This window comes from Malania oleifera, chromosome 11 (genome assembly GCF_029873635.1).
Source record: "Malania oleifera isolate guangnan ecotype guangnan chromosome 11, ASM2987363v1, whole genome shotgun sequence".
Classification (NCBI taxonomy): domain Eukaryota; kingdom Viridiplantae; phylum Streptophyta; class Magnoliopsida; order Santalales; family Ximeniaceae; genus Malania; species Malania oleifera.
Window position 1 is genome coordinate 8,079,373 of NC_080427.1, and position 27,040 is coordinate 8,106,412.

The window sequence follows — 27,040 nt, forward strand, 5'->3', positions numbered from 1 at the left end:
TACAAAAAGAAAAAAAATATTTTTGTTAGTTGTTTCTTTAAAATTTAAATTTTGTTGAAGTTCTATTGAGTTTTATTAAAGTTCTTATTTTTATCATGTCTAGTTATTGTTTAAGTCATTAAAGATTTAATTTTTGTTTGAGTTCTTATTTGTCTTAAATTTTGATTTTGATTCAAGTTCTTGATTTTGTTAAAGGTTCAGTTTTTATCGTTCGCATTTGTGTTAATTGAGTTTTATTATTGTGTTTTAATTACGTGTTAAAGTTACTGTCTTTAGTTTCTATTCTGAAGTTTAATGCATGTTTCGATGTCTGCCTGATTAGATGTAAGATTTCCGTTCTTGTTATTTAATTCAGTGCATGCTAGGATTAGGGTTTAATTTGCATGTTCGTTAAATTTGTCAAAAGAAATCTCAAACAATCCTGAAAACCCTGAAGCTGAATTGAGTTCAATAACTTTTTATTTTCGATTGGAAATACGTAAAATTTGAGATTAAACCGCATTCCCTGAAAAGACGATCTGGTCTTTGGGTTGAATATTATACAATAAAACTCCTATATTTGGGATTACTTCTGAGCTGCTCATTTTTTGAGTGAGTCAAGTTTTTGACGTCGTTGCCGAGGAATGTCGATCTTAGTCTCAAATTAGCATTTTTTCCATCATTTTAATTAGTCTCCTGAAAAATAAAAAGGAAAAAAAAAAAAAGACAAATGAATATGGCTGCTCTTGCACCACGCACGCTTATGTATTTTTTGCAGCTTCAATACACCACTGCACCATCTTACACTGTTTTACCTAAACTTGATTTCATGATGCAGCACGGGAGGAAGTCGTTGCTACCTCAGTTCTACAAGACGGAATTTGAGTGCCCTTATCGGCACCTGTCAGAGTTCGAGTTGATGTGCAATATTTTTTTCTCTCGTGCTAGAACTGATGTATCTACTAAACTACATTTATTTCTTGCCTCTTTGAAGGATAGGGCATAGATGTGGTTTAATTCCATGAGATCTCACTCTATCTCTAATTGGGCTGATATGGAGTGTGAATTTCTACATAGGTTTTGTCCCTCACAAAGAACTCAATTTTTACAAGAACAGATTATTCAGTTTATGCAGAAGGGTGACGAGACTTTTCGAGCTTGTTGGGAGAGATTCAAGGATCTCCTAAGTACTTTTCCACTTCATGAGTTTGAATCATGGAGGTTAGTTAATTGTTTCTATCCAGCTCTTACTCTTGATTGCTAGCACTTTGTCCAAACCATGTGTAATGGATAACTCTTTAGCGAGGAACCGGATTAGGCACTATCATTCTTTGATTACCTAGCTGAAGGTTTCCCACAATGGAATACATGATACAATCAGGCACCCATGACAGTACACCCTATCAGCACAATCAGTGGTGGAGATACATATGAGCCAACATATTACCCAAACACTCTTCTGCCTTAGTATTAGCCACAACAGATCCCTCAAAGTTGCGTGCCATCGGGATTTCAATCTAATGCAGCACCTACTCCACTGGGGAAGTCTCTTGAGGATGTCTTTCAACAGTTCATGCAGATTCAAATCACAACTATCAATCAGTATACTCAGGACATAAATGAATTGTGGTACACCATTAATGCGATAAGCATGCAGTTGGATAACTTAGAAAAAGAGGAATTTCCAGTGGAACCTCAGCCTAGTCCTCAAGAATACCAGCAGCAACAACAACAAATAAATAATGTTTCTCTTGAGATAGTGAAGGCCGCCATTACTTCGAGAAGTGAGAAAGAAGTTTCCCAGCCTGAGATGCTTATCGACAGACAACTAGTTGTCCCAGCACCTGAAGCTACGACTCAGAAAGATGAAGTCAAAGAAAAACCAGAGGAAGCGGGTCTAGACGTGAAGCAGACAGTTAATGAGAAGGCTAATATTAAAAGGAGTACCAACTTGTGGTACCTTATCCTCAGAGTTTGGCAACCATGGAACCGTCACTCCCGACTGGAATAAATGTCAAGGAGTCTAATGCTGAAGCAAATCCCTACAGTGGTAAAATGATTGGTACACCTGATAAAAAAGGTGAGCAAAATGGTGAATGTTTAACTTCCAAGGAACCAGGTAAAAATTTTAATGCTAATGCTTCTGAAGAACTAAAGGTAACTATTCCAACAACTTTTCCTCAAACACCAGTTCTTAAAGAAGTAAATTTCCTAGAAAATATGCTGAATAAAGACCCTTTCTTGTTTAAATAAGAAAGTCAATCTACACATGTATTGTCTGGTATTTTGAAGAGTATTAATTCATTTGACGCCTACATGCAGGTATGAAGACTGATTTATTGTGGCGGCTTAAATTTGGAAACCCACTAATTCAAGTTCAATCTATAGATCTGCACCCACTAGACGAAATTCCTCCAGCGCCTCTTCTAAACAACTGTGATGTTTTCTTTCCCTTCTCTTCATTTTATTTTACCTTATTTTATTTTTAGTTAATTTTCAAGTATATTTTTTTGTAGTTCGGTTTTTCTTTTCCATTACTTCCCTACCCAAGTACGCCCTACTTCTCCCGTGCACAGTTTTTCTATTTCCCATTTGCTTTCACATTGAGGACAATGCTCCACTTTAGTTGGGGGGGGGGGGTGAGCATTTGCATGTGACACTATGCACGTATACTTGCTGGGTTTTATATATTAATTTGAAAAAAAAAAAAAAAACAAGACAAAAAGAAAGAGCATTGAAAAATTACACGATTATACCATGATTAACACTGACTTATATCCTTCACGTACTTGCATATAACTTAAGAATTACACACTCGAGTCAATTATACGTAGTTTCTCTTTATATGACTTTGTAACTCCATGAAGAATTGGTTGGTAGTACACTTGTGTTAATCTGGCTATATAACTTCTTGTATTTACACGACATCTCATGAGACTAAATAGACACATTCACGTGATTCATTGCACTTAGGGTTCCTTGTGAGCACTGAGAGAACACCCGTGGCAACTATAACACCTTGTGAGATATCCTTGAGCTATTTATTAGCCTTTTGAGTGTTAACATCAAATTAGAGCTCATGAAACTCGATTCTCCTTTCTTCTGGACGATTCTTTGTACACTAGTCTCTGTTTTTGATTTTCTAGCTTAGAGGTGACATCTAGTGGAGAGATAGAAACCTATGTCTTGTAGCCAACTCAAGATCTCAAGGCTGAACCACTCCTAGAAATAGACTTAATTCATGGATCACTGTTCAAGCTTAATTCCTATTGATGGTATGAAGACGACAAAAGAAGTGTAATGATTGTCCTAATTAACCAAGAAAAGACAAAAATTGAAAAATGAGCAGAAGAAAGAATAAGAAATAGAAATGTACATAAAATGAAATGCTAATGCCTGCTCCACAAAAATACCAAAAAAAGTCAATGACACAACACATGTTCTCCACGTATAAAGATTCTTCAACCATTTAATGCCTCAGATGTATTCACGTCAAGTTTGTGAATAAGTTGATCTAGGGTGGTCTCGGTTGGACATGGCAAGTAAGTGAGAAGATGCTAGGGTGAAGGACTCGACACCTCATAGATAGGCTAGATCCTTCTCAGACTAGTTCGCTCCATATACTTAGCGTTTGTTCCTTACAATATGTGAGATGTTTGATCGTGACACTCCTCCTCACATATGATGAGTGAACCCATTCTTTTTGAGTGTTTTTTAGGGTATTCCAGTTAGGCCGAGTCAAAACGACCATTTTGTAGGTATCCACTGTATCCTAGGTGTAATGAGTCACACACATCACACACACCTCGAGATTTCACCTGTTTATACTCGAATTTATATGACCACATTAACTCTGAATGGTACCACTAGTTAACTTCATTTGAGTATATTGTTTTTAAATGCTATATAATGATATAACTTGCATGAGTAACGTGCTTTGGAGTTGTGTGCATTGAATATGAACAATCTTGTGTGAAATTCAATTATATTCTTGTATGTGAAATGGTGTGATTATGTTGCATGGGTATTAATTTCATGTTTTCTGGAGTTAGTAATTGTGGATACCGCCATAAAATTCATTCACGTTATTTGTTAGAGACTAATAAAATGTTACCTAGGTTGCTAGGTTTTGTAGACTTTAGTAAATAGCGAAATACAATATCAAAGTATAGGAATGGATTTTGAGGAAAATAGGAGATGGGTAGATTGAAATGTGAGCTAGTGATTGTTAGAGGACGAGGTGAGAATTTGGGGTTCTATTTTTGCGGCCTAGGGACAAGAGTACCGGGGTTGTTTTTGTGTTTTTCCTAGGGTCACAATTTCAGGAAAACCATGGATACTATCGTTGGATCTTATTTCTAAGTGGTAGGACTGAATCTTAAATGGTTGTAGAAGAGTAATTTATGGATTATAGCAGTGTATTGGTTGTGTGATAGTAATTGTATGCTAAGACTAGTTGCTCCCTTTGCAAGATGGATCCAAGGAACACTAACATGAGCGGGAGGTGATGGAGCAGGACCTTCTAGTATGGGTGGTGTAGACTCTAACGCAGTATTGCGTAGCATCACCCAACAAATAATGGCTGAGATGGCCAAGAGCTCGGGGTGCGGAGCTGCACGATCGAGCAGTTCACGAGTATGCGACCCCCATCTTTTTCTGGAGGAGCAGACCCACTAGTAGTAGAGAACTAAGTTCAGGACATAGAGAACATACTAACAGTTCTCTCATGTATAGATAAGAAGAGGGTGTTATTTGTCACATTTAAATTGACTAGGGAAGTAAAGCGCTGGTGGAGGTTGGTGAGATTACTGGAAAAGCAAAGGCCTGACCTTATAGTGACGACGTGGAGTCGCTTCAGGGAGATTTTCTTCGAGCTGTACTTTCCTGCTATGGTCAAGAGTGCAAAGGCATCATAGTTTATGTATCTAACATAGGGGCCTTTGACGATGCTACAATATGCAGTGAGATTTATTGAACTATCCCGATTCACCCCGTAGCTGGTGCCAGATGAGGAGAGGAAGGCGAGAAAGTTTGGCGAGGGCCTGAGGCAAAACATGTATAAGAAAGTGGTAGACTTCCAAGCTCAGACCTTCTCAGAGATAGTAGACAGGGCTGCATTGATTGAGAGCGGCCTACAGAGAGACGCAATAGCACAGAGCCAAAGGAAGAGGCCCATGCCTCTTGATTTTCAGGCAAGGTCCAATCAAGGGTTGTGGAGGAGATATGATAGTATAGGGGGACAATGACAAGGAGGAGGAGATCGAGCGGTACAGGGCAGACAGATGCCCCCTCCTTGTCCCAGATGCTTCAGGAGGTACTTAGGAGAGTGCCGAGTAAGGGAGGTTGTCTGTTATCAATGTCACTAGCTTAGACATATCGTGAGAAACTGTCAGGCACTACCAGCAGTAGCGGCTACTCCTCGACCATATAGAGGGGGCTATCAGGCACCTTGAGGTGGACAGCAGAGGAATACTGCTTCAGTGTGAGTTTATGCACTAACGTCGAGAGATGCTAAGGCAGCAGGAGATGTGGTGATAGGTATTGTTTCAATACTAACATTTAAAGCTACTGCCTTGTTTGATTCGGGGGCGACTCATTCTTTTATCGCCCAAGAATATGTCAAGTTGTGTGGTTTTGAACCTCAACAGTTAGATATTAGTTTGTCTGTTGCTACACTGACTGGAGCTGTAGGGATTGCAGAAGGGTACTTAGGGACTGTCCAGTGGGTATTCAGGGGAGGTCTTTATTAGCTAATTTGGTGGTTTTAAAGATGCGTGGGTTTGAGGTAATTTTGGGAATGGACTGGCTAGCTGCCCACTATGCCAACATTGATTGCCATAAGAGAGAGGTAGTATTTAGACCTCCAGAGGGATAGGAGTACAGATTCGTGGGATCATGTGTGCGCACCCAACCTCAGTTACTATCCGCTATTCAGGCGCATGGATTGCTATTAGAAGGCTGTCAGGGATATTTAGCCTATGTGAAGGCAGTATCCAAATGGGAGCTGAGGGTAGAGGATATCCCAGTAGTGAGAGATTTTCTTGATGTATTCCCCGAGGATTTTCCGAGACTACCTCCTGATCATGAGGTAGAGTTTGTTATTGATCTGGTTCCGGGGGCAGTGCTGATTTCAAAGGCATTGTATAGAATGGCACCGGCAGAACTAAAAGAATTAAAAGAACAGTTGTAAGAACTGTTAGATAAGGGGTTTATTCGGCCTAGTGAGTCATCCTGGGGAGCGCTGATTTTTTTTGTGAGGAAGAAGGATGGGTCGATGAGGTTGTGCGTTAACTATAGGGAAATAAATAAAGTGACTATCAAAAATAAATATCCGCTCCCATATATCGATGATTTGTTTGATTAGCTACAAGGGACACAGATCTTTTTAAAGATAGACTTACACTCTGGGTACCATCAAGTGAAATTTAGGGTGGAAGATGTTCCAAAGACGGCATTTAGAACACGGTATGGTCACTATGAATTTCTAGTTATGTCGTTTGGTTTGATGAATGCTCCTGCAGTGTTTATGGATTTGATGAACAGGGTCTTTCACCAGTATTTGGATCAGTTGTGGTAGTATTTATTGATGATATTCTAGTGCATTCGAAGAGCCCAGAGAAGCATGGGGAATATCTGAGTATAGTGCTTTAGGTGTTGCAAGAGAAGACGCTACATGCGAAGCTCAAGAAGTGTGAGTTCTGATTGGAACAGGTTACCTTCCTTGGACACGTTATATCTAGGGATGGTATTTCTGTTGATCCGAGTAAGATTGAGGTGGTAGTAGACTGGATACAACCAAAGAATGTGCACAAGATTAAGAGTTTCCTAGGATTGGCTGGGTATTACTGCAGGTTTGTTGTGGGCTTCTCTAAATTGTCAGGCCCATTGACCAGATTGAATAGGAAAGGAGTGACGTTTGAGTGGTTTTACGAATGTAAACAGAGCTTCCAGGAGTTGAAACAGCAACTCATCACTGCGCCTATGTTGACGATTCCTTCAAGAGAAAAGGGATTCGTAATTTACAGTAATGCGTCCCATAAAGGGCTCGGATGCGTGTTGATGTAGCAAGGGAGAGTGATAGTCTATGCCTCACAACAATTGAAAGAATATGAGAAGAACTACTCTACCTATGATCTGGAGTTAGCAGCGATTGTTTACACGCTGAAGATTTGGAGGCACTTCCTATATGGGGTAGGTGTGAGATATTTACTAACCATAAGAGTTTAAAGTATTTCTTCACGCAGAAGGAGTTAAATATGAGGTAGAGGAGATGGCTGGAGCTGATAAAGGATTACGACTGCACTATCAACTACCACCTAGGAAAGGCTAATGTGGTTGCTGATGCATTGAGCTGGAAATTAGTGGATTCATCTGTATCTACAATGGAGATTCAACATCCAATCCAGATGGATCTGGAGAGGCTCGGTGTGGAGTTGGCAGAGGGCGATCACTAGGCATTTATTACTAACCTTGTCTTGTAGCCGACTCTACAGAAGAGGATTAAAGTAGCCCAGAGAAATGATATAGAATTGGTGGAGCTTATGGGGAAGGTACATGATGGTCAGGAAATAGAGTTCAACATCTCAGATGATGGAGCCTTGAGGTTCCGTAGGTTATGCGTTCCTGCCGACCCTGAGATCAAGAAGGTTATTTTGGAGGAAACACATTGATCCCTATATACTGTACATCCAAGTAGCACTACAATGTATAAGGATCTTCGAGAGTCCTTCTGATGGAGCAACATGAAAAGGGAGATAACCCAATATGCGGATCGGTGTTTGATGTGTCAGCAAGTGAAAGCTAAGCATCGAAGACCGGTGGGATCACTACAGTCACTCCATATTCCTGAATGGAAGTGGGAGCATATAGCGATGGATTTCGTCATAGGATTACCGCCGGCGTTGCGTGGCCAGGTTGCTATTTGGGTAGTGGTGGATCGACTGACAAAGATCGCCCACTTTTTTTCCGATCAGAGTTAACTACTCCATGGATAGATTGACTGACTTATATAGTTAGGCTCCATGGCGTTCCAGTGTCCATAGTTTCATATAGAAACCCACGGTTCACATCTCGTTTTTGGAAGAGTCAACAAGGGGCCATGAGCTCTCAATTGTTGTTCAGCACAAATTTTCATCCTCAAACAGATAGGGAGACGAAAAGGACAATACAGATTCTGGAGGATATGTTGCGAGCATATGTGTTGGACTTTGGAGGTCGTTGGATGTAGTATTTGCCACTGGCCATGTTTGCGTATAACAACAGCTATCAGGCCAGCATTGGGATGGCACCATATGAGGCATTGTATGGTAGGAGGTGCCGATCCCTGTTGTACTGGGATGAGATCAAGGAGAGAGAGATATTGGGGTCAGAGCTGATACAGCAGACTCAGGATAATGTCAAACTCATCAGAGACATGATCAGGACAGCATAGAGTCGGCAAAAGAGTTATGTAGATACTCGCCGGCGAGAATTGGAGTTTGATGTAGGAAATCACGTGTTCTTGAAGGTGCCACCACTGAAAAGGGTTATGAGGTTCGGGAGGAAGGGTAAGTTGAGCCCTAGGTATATTGGACCATTCGAGATTCTTGAAAGAGTGGGTCCAGTTGCCTATCGATTAGCATTACCACCGGTCCTATTTAGGATCCATGACGTATTCCACGTTTCATGCTGAGGAAATACGTCCCAGACCCCTCCTATGTGATCAATTATGAAGCACTGGAGTTGGGTGATACCTTAGCTTATGAAGAGGTTCTAGTGCAAATTTTAGACTGGAAGGAACATGAGCTACGTACGAAGGAGATTCCACTGGTAAAGGTGCTATGGCGCAATCATGTTGTAGAAGAAGTTTCGTGAGAATTAGAAGAATAGATGTGCCAAAAGGTACCCACATCTATTCAATGTAGCTTAGAGTTGAGCCAGTCAGGATAAAAGTGAATAATAATGTTGTATTTTTATTTGTATAGTGTAACGTAGGATAGATAGAATTTTTAGTTTTGGGATGTGAATGACTTTGGGAGAATTTTGGATAGTTGTAATATCCTAGAACACTCTTTGTAATCACGGTGTTCATCTGCCATAAGTGAGGTTAATTAATAAAATTAGGGTGTTTCTCTTTAAGAATGGAAAAGTGATAAATAGCAAATTTTGAGGGCGAAACTTTTATAAGGAGAGAAGAATGTAATGCCCCAAAAATAATTATTATGGAAGGATGTAGTGGATCCTAAAAAATAAAATAAAAATAAAAATAAATAAAATAAAAGAAAATAAAAAAATAAAAAAAATCATAAGAAATCAGAAAGAAAAGAAGTTAATTAGGGATTTAGGGAAGGAAGGAATAAATAAAAAGAAGAACGGAAATATTAAACATATTATAATATATTAATATTATATAATATAATATTATAATATAATATAATAATAATATTATTATTATTATATATATATATATATATGTATATATATATATACACACACACACATATATTTAAACCATCCTGAAGGATCTACAAGCCCCCCCTCTTTTCTTTTCTTCCTACGCACGCCCTCCCCCCTTCTATGACTCTCGCACAAACTCTCTCTCTCTCTCTCTCTCTCTCTCTCTCTCTCTCTCTCTCCTCGTTCTCTCTCCCTCTCTCCTCATTTTCTCGACGGATACTCACCCGACTGAAAATAAAAAAATATCATTAAATTCCATTTTCCACCGCTGTCATTTCTACTGAAGTGGATTAATCGTAGGAGTGGCATAGGCATATCTCCTAAGATAAGCTAAATTTCCACTTTTACTTCAATTTCTTGCAAATCTTAAGTCTAGTTGACGATCGGACACCACAACGAGAATCTATGAATAATTCTCTACAAATCTAGAGGGGCAGATTTCTCATGAGGCGTCGTAGGCATAATCCTAAAATTGGGATAAGGGGGTTATTAAGGGGTTAATTATTATTTAATTAATGTCGATTTAGAAATGTTAGAATGTTGGGCATTCTAAGGTTGAATTTGGGATATTGAATCAGGGCTTGGGTAAGCGCCGTGGGTGTCATTTCGAGGCCCCTGCAGGCATAATTTAGGAAACCAAGTAAGGGTGTTAAATATTAGTTTAAATGTTAATTTGGAGCATATGGAGCCTAGAGAAGGTTATATGAGTGTTATTTTGAGAAATGAGTTAATTAATTTGGGGAAAACGCGAATTGCAGGATTTGAGTTCTGGGCCCCAAGGGCATAGGATCTGGATTTTAACGAGACTCTTAGTAAGTCGGGTAAGGGGAATAAATTATAACAGTATTTTGATATTATTGATTAAATAAATATGTGGAAAGTAAAGTTATGGTATTTTTCCTTGTGAAAGTAATATGTTATGAATATTAGACGAAAATTGTGTGGCATATGACGCATATTAAAAAATGTGAAATATAGTGATGAGTAATTTTTGAGAAAATAATGAAATGAGAATTATTGATATGTTAGTGGAAAATAAGGAAATGTAGTATTTATATGTGAATAGAAATGATTCCTTTGAAAATGATATAGGTATTTTGAGAAATATTGAAACGTGAAAATGAAAACGTGAACTCTGAAACATATATACTAGAATGTGAATATGGGAATTGTGAAATGCAATATGGAAGTTGAAATGTGATGATTGAAATGAGAATACTGATTGTGAATACTGGGGAAATGTGAACATTGTAAAGTGCAAAAGTTGCAATGGGATCATTGAAATATGAATGATGAAATGCCAATATCACATAATGATTACGGGTATGTGGTAATGATAACTCTGATGGATGGTTATGGAAAACCCTAATGATGGGCTGTGATATTGAGCACGGTACCGTTACTAGTGGTGTAGTGCAACCACACGGACTTTTGGAGTGTATGGCGTGACAATTGACTGAGTTGTTTAGTAGAGTTGTTGAGCCCCCTGAGTCCGGATCAGGGCTATAAGCCGGCCAGTCATACTATAGATGTGAAATATGTGATATGATATTTTGATCTAATCGGGTCGACCAACAACGGTTAGATCCAGCTTTCAGACCACACAACCTTGATCATGGGGGGAAGCATGACGTGGAAAGAAAGATTCTTAGGATAGACATGAGTTACAAATGCGATGTTGGTACTTGATAGTAAGGATACTCATGAGCTAGATAGTGAAATGGAAATGAAAAGTAAAAAAATGATAAAAATGGGCTAAAATGAGAAATGGAAGAAATAATGGAAAATGAGAAATAGAGAATGATAAAATTGAGAAATGGATCTGTGTAAGTTAATAATACAAATAATTGAGGTGAATTGAAACTCTCCGCCTAAAGGCTTACTAATTAAGGTGAGTTCCCTAATAGGTATAGGATGTGGCCATACCTAGCTGCATAACGTGTTAGGGTAGAGGGAAGCTACCTGTATGAGTGGGTAATCTTTCCTATTCTCAGGAACTTCATGCGTAATAATATGTTAAAATGAATGAACTTGACAAATGGTTTAAAAGCTTATAAAAGCTTGTGTTGTATATCTATATGATTATGAGAGTATGTACATCAGTATATTTTCTCAAATGAAATGATGATTTTAAAAGTAAAGTGTGTTATAACAGAACTCATATTACCACACACTGTAAATAATTTATTCCTTCTTGCTGAGATGTGTCTCACCCAAATTACCTAAACTTTTCAGGGAACAAAGATAGATCAGGTGATAGAGCTCCGTGACTGTAGGGAGCTGAGACCCTGATACACATGGTGAGTTCTTGGACTAGGGAGGTGTAATTCCCCTAGGGTTGTGTTGTTTTTGGGTATGTGATGGTAATGTATATATATGTATATTGATACTCTGGGTATTGTATTCTAATTGTTATGTATATACTGCCTTCCGATGTTAGGTTGTATAAATGAAATGACTATTTACCCAATACCCAATGCGGGACGGGTTATGTGGATGGTAACCGTGTTGTTGATATGGCCGATTTGTGAATATTGTTGATGATGTGTGAATATTTATTATTGTTTATAAAAAAAAATTGGTACGAAAATCAGGACGTCACAAGAAACATCAAAACCAAAGCAACCTTCGATGTGAGCACATGGGCTATGAGCTCCATAACTTTGTTCCTTATTGATTTGGTTATTATGAACAAAATTCACCCATTGTGGAATGGTTACTAGCATATATGGCTTGTGTGCCATTTCATACAAAAATATACATTCATTAGGGGAGAAAAAAATCGGAAAGCCATTTTTGTGCCAGGAGTTGGGTCTTGCTCATGGTGGGATTGACTTTGCACTTGATAGGCTGCAAGATTGGAAGCATAGAAAATAACGCCGATTGTATATATCTCAAATAGATGCCACAAAAGGCATTGTTTTTTTTTTTTTTTTTTGTGAAAATCATAAAGAGAAAATATTCTTAATATATTACGGTAAGAATATCTAGGGCATAATATGATATCAAAGCAATAGGAAACTCCACAGTTTGAAACTAGTATGTCAAAAAAAATTGTCTGATCTTTCGAAACTTCGTTTTTTAAGTGAATAATGAATTATCATTTCCTAAATTATCCATGACGTTCCTAAAGACTTTGGAGGTCGAGGATTTTGGGCTTTATGGTACAAAAGTAAGCATGTAAACAACAAAGAGCAAAAGGGAAATGGTTTTAGGTCTTGACAAGATATCTATGAGGACATTTTTGTTACCCTAGATTGCGATACTTCAAAATCCAATTGAGAGAACCAATTTGCCTACCTAAGAAGTTGTTGGTGTGGTAGGACTTTCTGTTTGAATTGGATTATTTTGGAGAAGGAACGCAAGTATATTTCTATGTAGAAATGATGTCCTAGGAGATGAAATTGATAGTTTTCTATTTCCCATTTTACCTGGTAATGTTGCTTTGCTAAGTTTGAAAACATCACTCTTGTATTCGCACAATTTTCTCTTTCCTTGAATATTTTCAAATAGATAGACTCGCCAACATTCATCTTTAGCATCTATTTTCAACATTCTAATTCCTCCATATGGATCTAGAAAGGAGGTAGGTTGTTCGCAATTTTCACAAGTTCTTTGACCACCCTAGTGTGGGTTAAATTCTATGGTGGAAGATTTTTCTTCAAGAGATCATACACGTCAAATTAAGTTTTTACACATCCATATTTTCATGTTTTGTTATAGAGAGAGTGAGAAATAATATATATATATATATATATATATATGTGTGTGTGTGTGTGTGTGTGTGTGTGTGTCAAATCAATGAACTAAATTTTGATTTTACACATCATTTGTATTTAATTTTTTTCTTATTTTAAATCATATTAAAACAAACTTTCATTTTTAATGGTATTTAATATAGAAGGAAAATATAATCGAATATGAGTTTCTCCAAGAAAATCCTTAATTCAAGCAAACACATAGGGTCAGGTTAGATTAATGGTTTTGCTTAGGAAAAGGAAAGGAAATGAAAATAATAAGAAAATTATTTTTTTATTTTATTTTTTCTTTATATTAAATACCATTAAAAAGGAAATTTGTTATAACGTGATTTAAAAAATAAAGAAAATCATAATATTAAGGCCTTGTTTGGAACTCAAAAAATATTAGGAAAAGAAAAGAAAATTATAAAGGAATCATCATTTTCATATCTCATTATCAAAGAAAATGAGAAAGAAAATTTTAAAAAAAAAAACACCAAATTTATAAACAAAAATTTGAATATTTGTTTTTCTTTTTAATTTTTTTGTGAAATTAAAACATATTTCATTTTTTATAGTATTTAATAGAAATGGAAAATATAAGAGAAATTGAGTTTTTTTCTTATTTTTCTTTCTTTTTCTTTTCTCATGTAAAATCTTTGATCCAAATAGACCCTAAGGGATATGTAAAACCAAAACTTTTGTTCATCCATTTGACTTTTTTATTTTAATTTTCTTCCACACTTTCCTTAATAATTGAATATAAAAAAATTAGAATTCTTCCAATTTTCTTTTCTTTTCCCCAATATTATCTAAGTCCCAAACAAACAATAAGAAGAAAAGAAAAAATCTCCTACTACAAAATCAAAATCAAAGGGCTTAAGATTTTGTTTTAGTAATTAGGTTATATAGGTGGGGGTACTTTCCAACTCTAACGAGTTATTAAGGTCTTCAGAAAGAAAAACATTAAGGTTCGTTTGAAGAGCTCCTTCGCTGATTTCAAAATCTGTAAATGATGCCAAAGCATAGATTGCATCTTCCATGGTTGGAAGAGCAGCATGACACAAATGTTACATGCTGATTTGGTTCATTCTCATCCTCAATTCAGCACCCCTCCATTCCGCACAAGTACAGGCAGAAGGATCTGGATTAAGTAGTTCATCATCAACGCCATTGAAGGAGCAGGTCGTCAAGATAACAAACAGTCATTCTCCAAAACTTCAACTTCGCAGCAGCAAAATCGCTCCAAAGAACTCGAATCGGCGTCGAAGCTGGGCTTGGAAATCAGGAAGGCCATCGGGCGCGGAGAGGACATCTACAAGAGCGCAGAGCAAGCCCCAGGCTCACACGCTAGGCTCCTTGGCCCCCCCCCCCCCCCCAACCCTGTGTGACTGTGCTTTGCCCCCCCCGAGTGCTCGGACAACACATGGGAGGGAAAATTTGAGAAAGAGGAAGGAAGAAGAAAGGAAGAAGAGGAATGGCAGCCTATTACTTGGGCCTATTAATTTCCCTTCTTTTCCATAATAATTTCTGAGATCCAAACACAGCGTTAAGATTTATGAATATCAACTTTATTTAAGTAACAATAAAGTTTGTTAAAAACAGCAAACTGGTATAGTTCATTAAATAAATTGCATCTTGCATCTTTGTCCACTGTACGGCTGAGTTAATATGAGGAAATTGAGAAGATTTTTTAGGACGAAAAGTCTACGATACCACAACCCGTCCCGCCAACATAGAGACAGATCCGAGCCCCTGTTAAGGGTGAAATATTTATCATGTACATAAATTTAAATCAAATTATAAGTTGAGTGATCATATAATGTTAAATGAAATAGATTTGGTCCCTATAATTTCCAAAAATCAGTAATATATTTAGTTAACATTTCTAAAAGTAAAAATATTTTAAATTTAAATACCCCCACCCACATGCTCATTTTTGTTTTTTAAAAGTGTCAAAATACACTTAGAAATTACGATAAAATAATAATTAAACGGGTATAGGAAGTATAATTCCAAAACATATTATAATAAAAATAAAGAATTATTAGAATTATTTTATTTAACTATTGTAGCTTAAGAACATCTATAGCAACAATGATTTCATTTGGTTACAATGATAACTGTGTATCAAACTTACCTCCTAAATCGCTTTTCAAAAGGATGAGTTATTACTTTTTTATTTTTAAAAAATTATGAATATTTTTATTTTTTTTTAAACGAATTTTTAATAACTGTGGTCATTGAATTTAATTTTTATGTAAAGCAAAAGTATGCTATAAACTAAATAACTTGTAATACCAAAAACATTAAGTATCGGACAAATATAACGTATGGTGACAAGAAGTTACAAAAATAACTGAAAAATTATAAATTTTAATTTTCAATTTTTTTAAATTTTTAATATTTCTATAAACATTGAAAAATGATAATAGAAACAAAACACTAATAACGTGAACAAACAAGTTTTTATAATATTTTTTTTTTCAATGTAAAGAAACTAAAGCAAAAAAAATGAAAATGATAACAACTAGACCTTAATATTTTGAAACCAAGTGGATGATTGTGGAACTTAAAAATTATTATTATTATTATTAAAAAATAAACTAATTTTAAGAACTGGACACTCGAAAAAGAGTCCTGTGATTATCGATCTACTATAGTGAGTGACAAGAATGTGTGGTCCTTGTCGAATTTTTGGCTATGGAAATTCATGAGCCTCCATTTAATTATCATTTTAATGGAGTTTCTTAGCGTATAAAACCAAAAATGGAGGAATTCTTCCGACGTCTCACCAAGTGAGATTTCCTAAGAATCCAAGCGAAGTTAAATGGAACAAACCAGACACTTGCATGCACTGATTTTGCCATACAAGGAGATTATGACTTCAAGAAACATTATAAATCAGCAGTGCTAATTAATTACCATGAAGCTGCTCTTATCTTTTATCATCTCTGTTTTGGGAAGAAGCCAATGGGCTATGACCAAACTGTACCAACCAGTAAAAGGCGGAAATGTAAAGACCGAGAAAACTGCAAATACCATTCCAAGTCATGCACTGGAGCATGACCTCCTTCCACAAAAATCATGATGTTCATCTGCCTCATCTGACTCAAAAGAATGCCTTCCAAAGCATTTAATTTCATGCTTCCCCTTCTCATGATCACCCCTCTTCTCTTTTGTTTTCTCACAGCCATCCGCCCATGCTCTTAGCTTTCGAAGCAATCTTGGCCTTGTTGAACGGACATGGCGGCTAGATGCACTGCCTGTGCGAGACCCACCACGCTCCATTCTCGATCCATCCGACCCGCGGTCAATATTGCAGTCTTCAATTTGTCTGTCACCCTCAAAATAAGCTAACTCCAAATGGGATTTCTTCTCTCGGTTTAGTTCTGGCTGTTCATGGTTCCTGGTGAGCTCATGCCTTAAGCATGCATTGCTCCATCGCAAGGAAATTAGTTCCTTGACTTCCGCTGCTCGATCCTGCCGAATTTGCTCTAGCTCCCTCCTAAGCTGATTGTAGTCCTCCAATTGCCGTATGCCCTTTCTGCATCAGTCTATCAATATCACGAAATGTCAAAAAATCTATTTCAAGAAGGACAGCCCACTTATATATATCTATAAAATAGAAGGTTATTGGACCCCATCTTGAAAAATGATGAAGTAAAGTTCTGCAAGCGATGAGCGATGTTCAAAGAAAGTTAGATCTTCCTGATGATATCGAAAACATTGACTTGTATTATTTGCCTTCGCAGCTTTTTTCTGCTGAACTTGAATATCTTGAAAGCTTTGATCATGGCAGTTTTCATCTCGAGCTCTTCGCGAGTTCTCAAAAACTCTGTTTCAATGGCTTTGATGTTTAAATTACGCTCTCCTATGACACGAGATTGCTTCTTCATTTTTCTTGAAAGCTTCTTTACCTTCCTCTGAAGCAACCCATTCTCTGTTCTGGAAAACTCATTCTGATCCGCGACTCTCAGAAATTCTACAACCATATCCCCAAGCACCCCGTTCTGATCCTCCATGGATGAAACCTCCCTGCCCAAGAAATCAATATGAGCCATCTCCAAGTTCATCAAGTTCAGAAGCTCAACAAGCGTGGCTTCTTGCTCTTTCAAATCACAGTACCAGAGAAACCTCATCTCTAGCTTCCTTTCTTCTACCCTTAGTGCTCGAGATCTTCCAATTTGACTTCGAGGAAACCGCATCTTCTCATCATTGGACAGCAAGAATACTGATTCCCACAAAGGTGTGAAGGATACATACCATATTGCCTATTCCTGCACTTACATGGAAAGCAGAGGACGATAGGAGTCCAGAGGACCCTACGCGAGGAGCTCACCTCTTATCAATCAGCACGAAAGGCACCTCACAGCAGTTATAGGCTTCACCTGGAATGTTACCTCTGGTTCTGAAGAGGAAGCTGTGGGAATCAAAGTTCTTCTTGATATGATCCTGGCACAGATGAAACCAGCCACGGATAAAGCTAGAGGAATGCCAGCTTTAAGGAGACCTGGCTTCATGCTTTCTGCCTTTGCTCTAGCAGTCTCCATATATAGGAAAAGCACAAGACTGTCTTCTCAATCTGGGCTCTGTTTTTTTTTTATGATGATCAAATGCACGATTCTTTGGTAAAATGAAATGGCAGTCTGAGAGTTTTGTTATATGAACTTGCAATGAGATTTTGCACTTCATTGTAATAATGTTTTGTTGAGATTCCTTTCCCTGGTGTTGTTTACTTCTTAGCTTTCTTGTGTTTATTGGAGGGGTGTAGGGAGGATATGTTGCTTTTTGACCACTCAATAGGCATTAGCCTCCTTCCTTAGCGGCCATTGTTTCACTTTCCTTCTGCTTTTCGGAAACTGGTTGCTTTTTTTTTTCGTTGATGTAATGCTTTTTCCCATTGATGAATTCTTTCTTTTTTCCCTTTTTTTTTTTTATTTTTTTGTTTTCTTTCTTTTTAATTACTTAATTATGTGTGTTCGTGATTGCTGCATATTAATTAGTTTGCATGACCAAACCGAACCAATAACATACATGTTTAAACCAAGGTGTCCATAATTATAAAATTATGTGCATAGAGGTTCGAGTTATAGTACTAATTACGTATTCATGTAATTTAATTTCAAATTATAGCAGTAACCAATATTATATTTTATAGTATAACTACATACCTATTGGCTATTTGAACCAAGATGTCTATAATTGCAAAATTTGTACATTAATTTCCAAATAATAATATATTACATAATCATGTAGTTTTATTTCAATTGATTGGTGTCCGTAGTAATTTTTTACCAAATTCATAATAACCTAACTAAAACATTTGGGTTTTAAAGATAAAAGAGACGAAGTATAAAAGTCAATCAGCCACTAATGAGCAGTCAACTGGTCATCTCTTCCCAATAAATTTGCACTTACACAGGCACGTGAGGGCTTTAGCTTGCGAGAAATTTATTGGCCCCTCGAAGGCAATCGATCAATTTGGACAATTTTTAGAGAACACTTATTTTCTTGGGATTGGCTAGCACTCCCTGACCTACCACATGTCCCTAATCATTGATAGGTATCTTGCTATGGCCAAAACAAGGTTAACTACCTTCTCTCGCATAGAGTAGTTATTGGTCATTTTAATTCAAAGGTTAACTATAAATAGACAAGCCATAAGACTTTCTTGGGCATACAGAGTAGGGAGGAAGGTTTTTAGAAATGTGTGAAATGTGTGTTTTATTGCAAATAAGCCAAGAGTTTGATCGAAGTCTTTTACTATTACATTCATCCCATATTCTCTTCTCTACAACTTTCTTTCATTTTGTCTCATAATTCTTCTTATCTTTCCATTTTCTCTCATTTTTTGTACCTTTTCGGTCAAATTTAGGTTAGTCTTCCAACTTGCTTTTCAATTTTCATGCATGTTTAATATGATGAATGAAGGTTATGTATATTGTGCATATTAGTGAGTTGAGTAATTATGCATATTTTTGTTCGGAGAGATATGAATGCTACATCATGCAATGGTTCAAATAAGTATATGTTTGTGATTTAGTCATTGCAAAGTATGATTTGTTAAAAAGAGACTTCCGCATGATTTTATACATGTGCTGTAATACCCCAATCTCGAAGGATCTGAGATATTTACTTTTTATCATTGATTTACAGTAGAAGTAAATAAACTCAATTATTATTAAACCAAAGCGTTAATTAACCGTATTACAATAATTTATTTTCAAAAAAGAAAAATTACACAATAGATAATCATATGGCATCATTCTAATATTTCTAATAAATCCTCATTTTTCTATCCCCACCCGCATGCTTGCTACGTCTAATTTTCGATATGCCCTTTAGAGTCATCTGAAATGTAAAATATGATTGGGGCGAGACGAAACTCAGTAAGTAAATAAGATTATTATTAGTGTGTGACCAAAATAAGCTTTTAAAAATTTCATAAAACAGCATTTAATACTATAACTTCAAAACTGCTTCTAAAAGAAATGTAAATTTAAAAATTTTTGTATAAAACTTTTACCATCAACTATAATAGTAAAATTTAATAACCATATACTGTGACTATTAAATTAGAATTTTAACTTTAAAATTGTAAAAATACTTAATTATATACATGTATATACTTTTTCTTATACGTTTCCTTTAGATCGTCATTTAGGCACAAGAATGGTCATTTTCATATAAGCATATACTTTTCCTTCAAATCATCAATAACTCTATATACATAATTAAATATGTATAAATATACATTGTAAAAACCACCCTTAAGCTTGTTAGTCGTAAGACATGTTTACCCCCATGACTGGGTTGTGCGGTTTTAAGACTGGACTTAGCTGGCTGGCCGACCAAACTAAATCAACGTACGTAAACATTAAGTGAAATTTTCTTTATTAAGTCCTGGTCCGAAACCAGGTGTACACTTAGGAGAAATCCACTAACATATAAAATCACTCTATAAACAGTGTGAGTGCACTCTAATCCGTTTAAACTTTAAGTTACGGTACCGAACATCTGTAACTTTGAACTTCCTTTGTCATAAAGGGTTTTAAAATCATTTTATTATAATTTATGCAATTTAAAATAATATCGTGAAAATCTCATCTTTACTCATATTTTCATAAAACAAGTAACGTAAAAATAAATTCATGCCACACAATTTTTGTGTTAAATATATATATATATATATATATATATAATAGAAAGAAATGTTGAAAAAAATTATCTGAGTGGATTAGAACATTTCTTAACCCAAAAATAAATGCAAGTATATTAAAGATAGAACTGGTATAATTAAATATGCGTAAAAAATAAACTCATGAAAATTTTATGTAACTAACTAATATAATTGAAATTTACTTACAAATAAACTCGGGTATAAATTTTAAATAAAAATCTAACATTGTAACACCCCGACCCCGAGGGGTCTGGGATATTAACTTTTTACTACTCATTTACAGCGGAAGCAAAATAAACTCAATTTTTATTAAACCAGAGCACTAATATTCCATATTACAATCATTTATTTCAAAAGAAGGAAAATTACACAAACATAAATATCTGAAACCATACTAATATTTCTAATCAATCTTTATTTTTCTAATCTCCACCCGCATGCTTGCTAAACCTGATTCCCGACATGTCCTTCAGAGTTATCTGAAATAAAATATGATTGGGATGAGACGACGCTCAGTAAGTAAATAAGATTATTATTAGTGTGTGGCCAAAATGAGTTTTTAAAGAATTTCGTAAAACAATAATGAATACTATAACTTCAAGATTGCTTTTAGAATAAACATAAATTTAACAATTTCTGCATAAAACTTTTGTCATCAATTTCAACAGTAAATTTTTAAATCATATACTATAACTACTAAATTAAACTTTTAATTTTAAAACTGTAAAAATATTTAATGATAAACATACATATACTTTTCCTTATACGTTTTCCTTAGATCGTCATATAAGCACCAAAATGATCCTTTTCACGTAAACTTACACTTTTCCTTCAAATTATCAATAACTTTGTACACGTAATTAAATATGTATAAACATATATTGTAAAAACCACCCTTAGGCCTGTTTGCCGTAAGTCATGTTTACCCCCATGACTGGGTTGTGCGGTCCGAAGACTGGACTTAGCTGGCTGGCCGACCAAACTAAATCAACGTACGTAAACTTTAAGTGAGATTTTCCTTATTAAGTCCTGGTCTGGAACCAGGTGTGCACTCAGGAGAAATCCACTAACATAAATAACCACTCTGTAAACAGTGTGGGTGCACTCTGATCCGTATAAACTTTAAGCTGCGGTACCGAGCATCTGTAACTTTGAACTTTCGTTGCCATAAAGGGTTTTAAAATCATCTTATTATAATTTATGCAATTTAAAATAATATCGTGAAAATCTCATCTTTACTCATATTTTCATAAAAAATGTAACGTAAAAATAAACTCATGCCACACAATTTTTGTGTTAAAAATATATATAATTTTATTTTTGAATAGAAATAAATGTTGAAAATTTACCCGAGGGGATTAGAACATTTCTTAACCCAAATATAGATGCAAGTATATTAAAGATAGAACTGGTATAATTAAATATGCGTAAAAATAAACTCATAGAAATTTTGTGGAACTAAGTAACATAATTAAAATTTACGTACAAAATAAACTCGGGTATGAATTTAAAATAAAAAGAAACTAACATAATCAAAATTTACTTACCTTCTTCTTTTATCGTGTGCTACGAACACAATAATTATCTTTAAGAAATGAGATCGGAAAAAGTGAGTGATTGAGAATTTATTCAAAAATTCTCTCTCCACCACAAATTCTTTCACTCACTAATTCTTCTCTTCCTTGGAAAATTGTTGTGAAAAATGAAGGTTGAGAGCTTCCTATTTATAGGAAAATTTTGGGGAAGAAATGAAATTTGTAAAAGTGTGGGGAGATGGGTGAAATTATAATTATTAAAAATTAAAGAATGGGCAAGGTATGGGTTGTGTATGGGATAGGGATGGAGGCCATGTGGGAGTGCTTGCCACCAATCCCACTAAATAATTTTTTTTAAAATTAATTACTTACCTAATTAATTAATCAATTACTTAATTAATTATTTTATTATTTTATTATTTTTTTTCCTAATCATTATTATCATTATTATTATCATTGTTATTAATTTTAAACTACTTTTAGTATTTATTTATTTTTGAACAAAAATTTAAATTTAAATTTTGAAAACTCATGTGGGGCCCCACATGGTCTTGTGGGCCCCACACAACTTCGAGACCCGAATGGATCATACGTAACTTGAATAACTCTTATACGATTTTATGCATTCTACATAGCTTTGAGACTTGTGTAAACCTCCATACGGCTTCGGGACTCATGTGGGCCCCACACAGTCTTGTGGCCCCCGCATAAGATACCTATATTATTATTATTTTATCATATATTTCTTTAAATTATATCAGTTAAAACATTATTTTATGTACTTATTTACGTATATAAACAGTGTCTTGTGGCTCTGGGACTCATGTGGACCCCACATAGTCTTGTGGGCCCCACATATGATACCTATATTATTATCATCTTATTATGTATTTCTACAAATTATGTCTGTCAAAACACTATTTTATGTATATATACTTATTTACGTGTATAAACAGTGTCTATCCTGTTTATCGTATGAAATTCCATTTTGACCAGGCCGACCTCCAGGGAGCGACTGAGCCGCAATGGTCTCTGAGCACTCGCTAAGACAAGGTCTTTCTTAGGCATCAAACATGGAATCAAGGATCCTACAGAAAACACTTCTATATTGATATTAACTTAATGACTATTTTTATTATTTTATTATTATTGTACTTTAATCATATAAATATAAATATATATATATATATTTTTTTTTTGGGTCATCACAAACATAATCAAATTTACTTACAAATAAACTCGGGTATGAATTTTAATAAAAGTCTAACAAAATCAAATTTACTTACCTCTTCTTTTATCTTGTGCTACGAACACAATGACTATCTTTAAGAAATGAGATCGGAAAGAGTGGGTAAGTGAGAATTTAATTATAACCAAAATTCTTCCTCCACCACTAATTCTTCCACTCACTAATATTTCTCTTCTTTAGAAAATTTTTATGAAAAATGAAGGTTGAGAGCTTCCTATTTATAGGAAAATTGTTGGGAAAAAATGAAATTTGTAAAAGTGTGGGGAGAGTAATTTAAAAAAAAAAAAAAATTAAAGAATGACCATGGGATGGGTTAGGTATGGGTTAAGTATGAGATGGGGATGGGGATGAGGATGGGGATCATGTGGGGAAATGGGAGTGCTTCCCGACACTCCCATTTAATTAATTAATTAGGAATTTTTTTTAAATGATTGTTATTACTTTTAAGCTATGTTTTAATTTTTTTTTTTTTGAAAAAAAAAATTAAATTTGAAATTCAGAAACTCATGTGGGCCCCACATGGTCTGGTAGGCCCACACAACTTTGAGACCCAAGTGGGTCCTACGTAACTCCAATAGTCTTCATACAGTTTTATAAGACCTACACTGCTTCGAGACTAATGTGGACCCCCACACGGCTTCAGGACTCATGTGGGCCCTACACGGTCTTGTGAGCCCGCATAGGATACCTATATTATTATTATTATTATTATTATTATTATTATTATTATATCATATATTATACAAATTATATTAGTCAAAATACTATTTTATGTACTTATTTACGTATACAAACAGTGTCTACCCTGTTTTATCCTATAAAATTTCATTTTGACCAAGCCGACCTCCAAGGAGCGACTGAGCCGCAATGGTCTCTGAGCACTCGCTTAGACAAGGTCTTTCTTAGGCATCAAATATGGAATCAAGGATCCTAATAGAGAAACACTTTTGTTTTGATACTAACTAAATGACCATTATTATTATTCTACTTTTTTTTTTTTGGGTTTTTACATCCTCCCCTCCTTATAAAAATTTCATCCTCGAAATTTACAAAAATTAAAATGAGTACCTGGTATAATGTTGTACTTTTATGCAATCCTACTATTGTCGAAAATATGTGGGTATTTCTGGTGTATTTCTGCTTCTAGTTCCCATGATGCTTCCTCAATGTCATGGTTGTGCCAGGGCACTTTTACCAATGAAATCTTCTTCGTGGGTAACTCCTGATCCTTCTTGTCTAAAATCTGGATTGGTACTTTTTCATATGATAGAGTGTCACTAACTTTTAATGACTTATAACTTATCACATGAGAAAGGTCTAGAACGTACTTCTATAACATTGAGACATGGAATACATCATGAATTCTTGATAGTGCAGGAGGTAGGGCAATTCTGTAAGCGACTGGACCAATCTTCTCCAATACCTGGAATGATCCAATATACTTGGGGCTTTGTTTGCCCTTCTTCCCAAACCTCATGATTCTTTTCATTGGAGTGACTTTTAAAAATATATTATCCCCCACTTCAAACTCCAACTCACGTCGACAGGTATTTGCATAGCTCCTTTGCCAACTTTGAGCAATTTTTATTTTGTCCCGGATGAGCTTAATTTTCTCATAGGTCCTTTGTATAATCTTGGGACCTAAAATTTGTCGTTCGCCAACCTCATCCCAATATAATGGGGATCAGCACTTTCGACCATATAACGCTTCATACGATGTCATCTCTAAGCTGGACTGATAACTGTTATTATAGGCAAACTCAAATAACGGCAGATACTAAATCCAACTTCCTTTGAAATCAAGTACACAAGCTCTCAACATATCCTCCAATATCTGAATGGTTCTCTCCAATTGTTTATTAGTTTGAGGATGAAATGTCGCGCTGAAAGTAGGTTGTGATCCCAAGGCTCTTTGCAAACTCTTCTAGAATTGTGATGTGAATCGTGGATCTCAATATGATACAATAGATACGGGCACGCCATGTAGTCTAACTATCTCTTGAACATACAACTCTACAAGCTTGGTCATAGAGTATTTAACTTTGATTAGAATAAAGTGAGTGGTCTTCGTTAGATGATCAACAACCACCCAGATGGCGTTCTGTCCATGGAGTGCTATAGGCAGCCTAATTACAAAATCCATGGAGATGTGCTCCCATTTCCACTCGGGAATGTGGAGTGGTTTTAGTAGTCCTGCTGGTCTTTGATGTTAAGCTTTTACTTACTGACAAGTAAGACACTGTTCCACAAATTGTGCAATCTCCCTCTTCATGTTATTCCACCAAAAAGACTCACAAGTCTCGATACATCTTCGTGCTTCCCGAATGCACAGTATAAAGAGATCGATGAGCTTCTTCTAAGATTGTTCTTTTGATATCTTTGTCATGGAGCACACACAATCTAGTTTGGAATCTAAAAAATCCATCCTCAGAAATGTTAAAGTCTCCCTTCATTCCACTTTGTACCTTACCCATAATCTTCACTAGCTCTGCATCTTCCATCTATGCAGCCTTAATCTTTTCCGGTAAGGTCTGTTGGATTACCAGATTAGCAATAAGAGCTTGATAATTTCCTTCCACTATTTCCACACCAAATCTTTCCAGGTCCATCATGATTTGATGTTGGGTCACCATTGCTGAGACTGATGCATTTATTGACTTTTGACTTAATGCATCTGCTACCACGTTGGCTTTTCCCAGGTGATAGTTGATGGTGTAATCATAATCTTTGATTAATTCTAACCATCTTCTCTGTTTCATGTTTAATTCCTTTTGCGTGAAGAAGTACTTAAGACTTTTATGGTCTATGAAAATCTCACACCTTTCACCATACAGATAGTGTCTCCAGATCTTTAGTGCGAATACCACAACTGCTAGTTCCAAATCGTGTGTTGGGTAATTCTTCTCATACTCCTTGAGTTGTCGAGAAGTATATGCGATGACCTTCCCCTGTTACATTAACACACACCTGAGCCCTTTCCGAGATGCATCACTATAAATCATAAAACCATCTTCTCCTGATGAAATTGTCAGCACCGAGGCAGTGATGAGTCGTTGCTTTAATTCTTGAAAGCTTTGCTCACATTCATCAGTCCACTCATACTTCACATTCTTTCTTGTCAATCTCGTCAGAGGAGCAGATTTTTTAGAAAACCACAAATCGACGATAATATCCTGCCAGACCTAAGAAACTCCTGATCTCATGAATATTCTTCGATCTTGCCCAATTCACTACTACCTCTATTTTACTTGGGTCCACAGAAATACCATCCTTAGATATCACATGCCCTAAAAATGCAACTCCTTCTAGCCAGAACTCACATTTCGTAAGTTTGGCATAAAGTTTCTTTTCTCTTAGTACTTTGACTACTAGCCTTAAATGGTTCTCATGTTCTTGGGGGCTTTTTGAATAAATCAAAATATTATCAATGAAGAACACCACAAATTAATATAGATATTCATGAATGTCCCTGTTTATAAGGTCCATAAATGCAGCAGGAGCATTGGTCAGTCCAAATGGCGTAACTAAGAATTTATAGTGACCATATCTCGTTCGGAATGTAGTCTTTGAAACATCTTTTGATTTGATTTTTACTTGATGGTACCTTGATCGAAGGTCAATTTTAGAGAAGACTTGTGTTCCTTGGAGTTGATCAAACAAGTCATATATGCGAGGTATTGGGTACTTGTTATTAATTGTTACTTTATTTATTTCCCGATAATCAATACATATTCTCATCGATCCTTTTTTCTTTTTGACCAATAGTACCGGTGCACCCAATGGTGACACACTGGGTCTAATGAATCCTTTGTCCAGCAACTCTTGTAATTGTTCTTTCAGTTCCTTCAATTCTACCAGTGTCATTCTGTATGGAGCTTTGGATATCGGTGTCGTCCCTGATAGTAGGTTGATAACAAAC

The 27,040-nt window shown here is 35.8% G+C and overlaps 1 protein-coding gene across 1 annotated transcript; it reads right to left on the bottom strand.

Moving 5' to 3' along the window:
* Positions 1 to 15,860: 15,860 nt before the first annotated feature.
* LOC131168334 (uncharacterized) lies at positions 15,861 to 17,787 on the bottom strand. The gene is made up of 2 exons (XM_058127672.1): positions 16,797 to 17,787; positions 15,861 to 16,711 (listed from the first exon to the last, which is right to left on the bottom strand). Exon 1 carries the CDS (start codon positions 17,360 to 17,362, stop codon positions 16,856 to 16,858), a length of 507 nt encoding a protein of 168 aa, XP_057983655.1. The 5' UTR covers positions 17,363 to 17,787; the 3' UTR covers positions 15,861 to 16,711; positions 16,797 to 16,855.
* Positions 17,788 to 27,040: the final 9,253 nt, after the last annotated feature.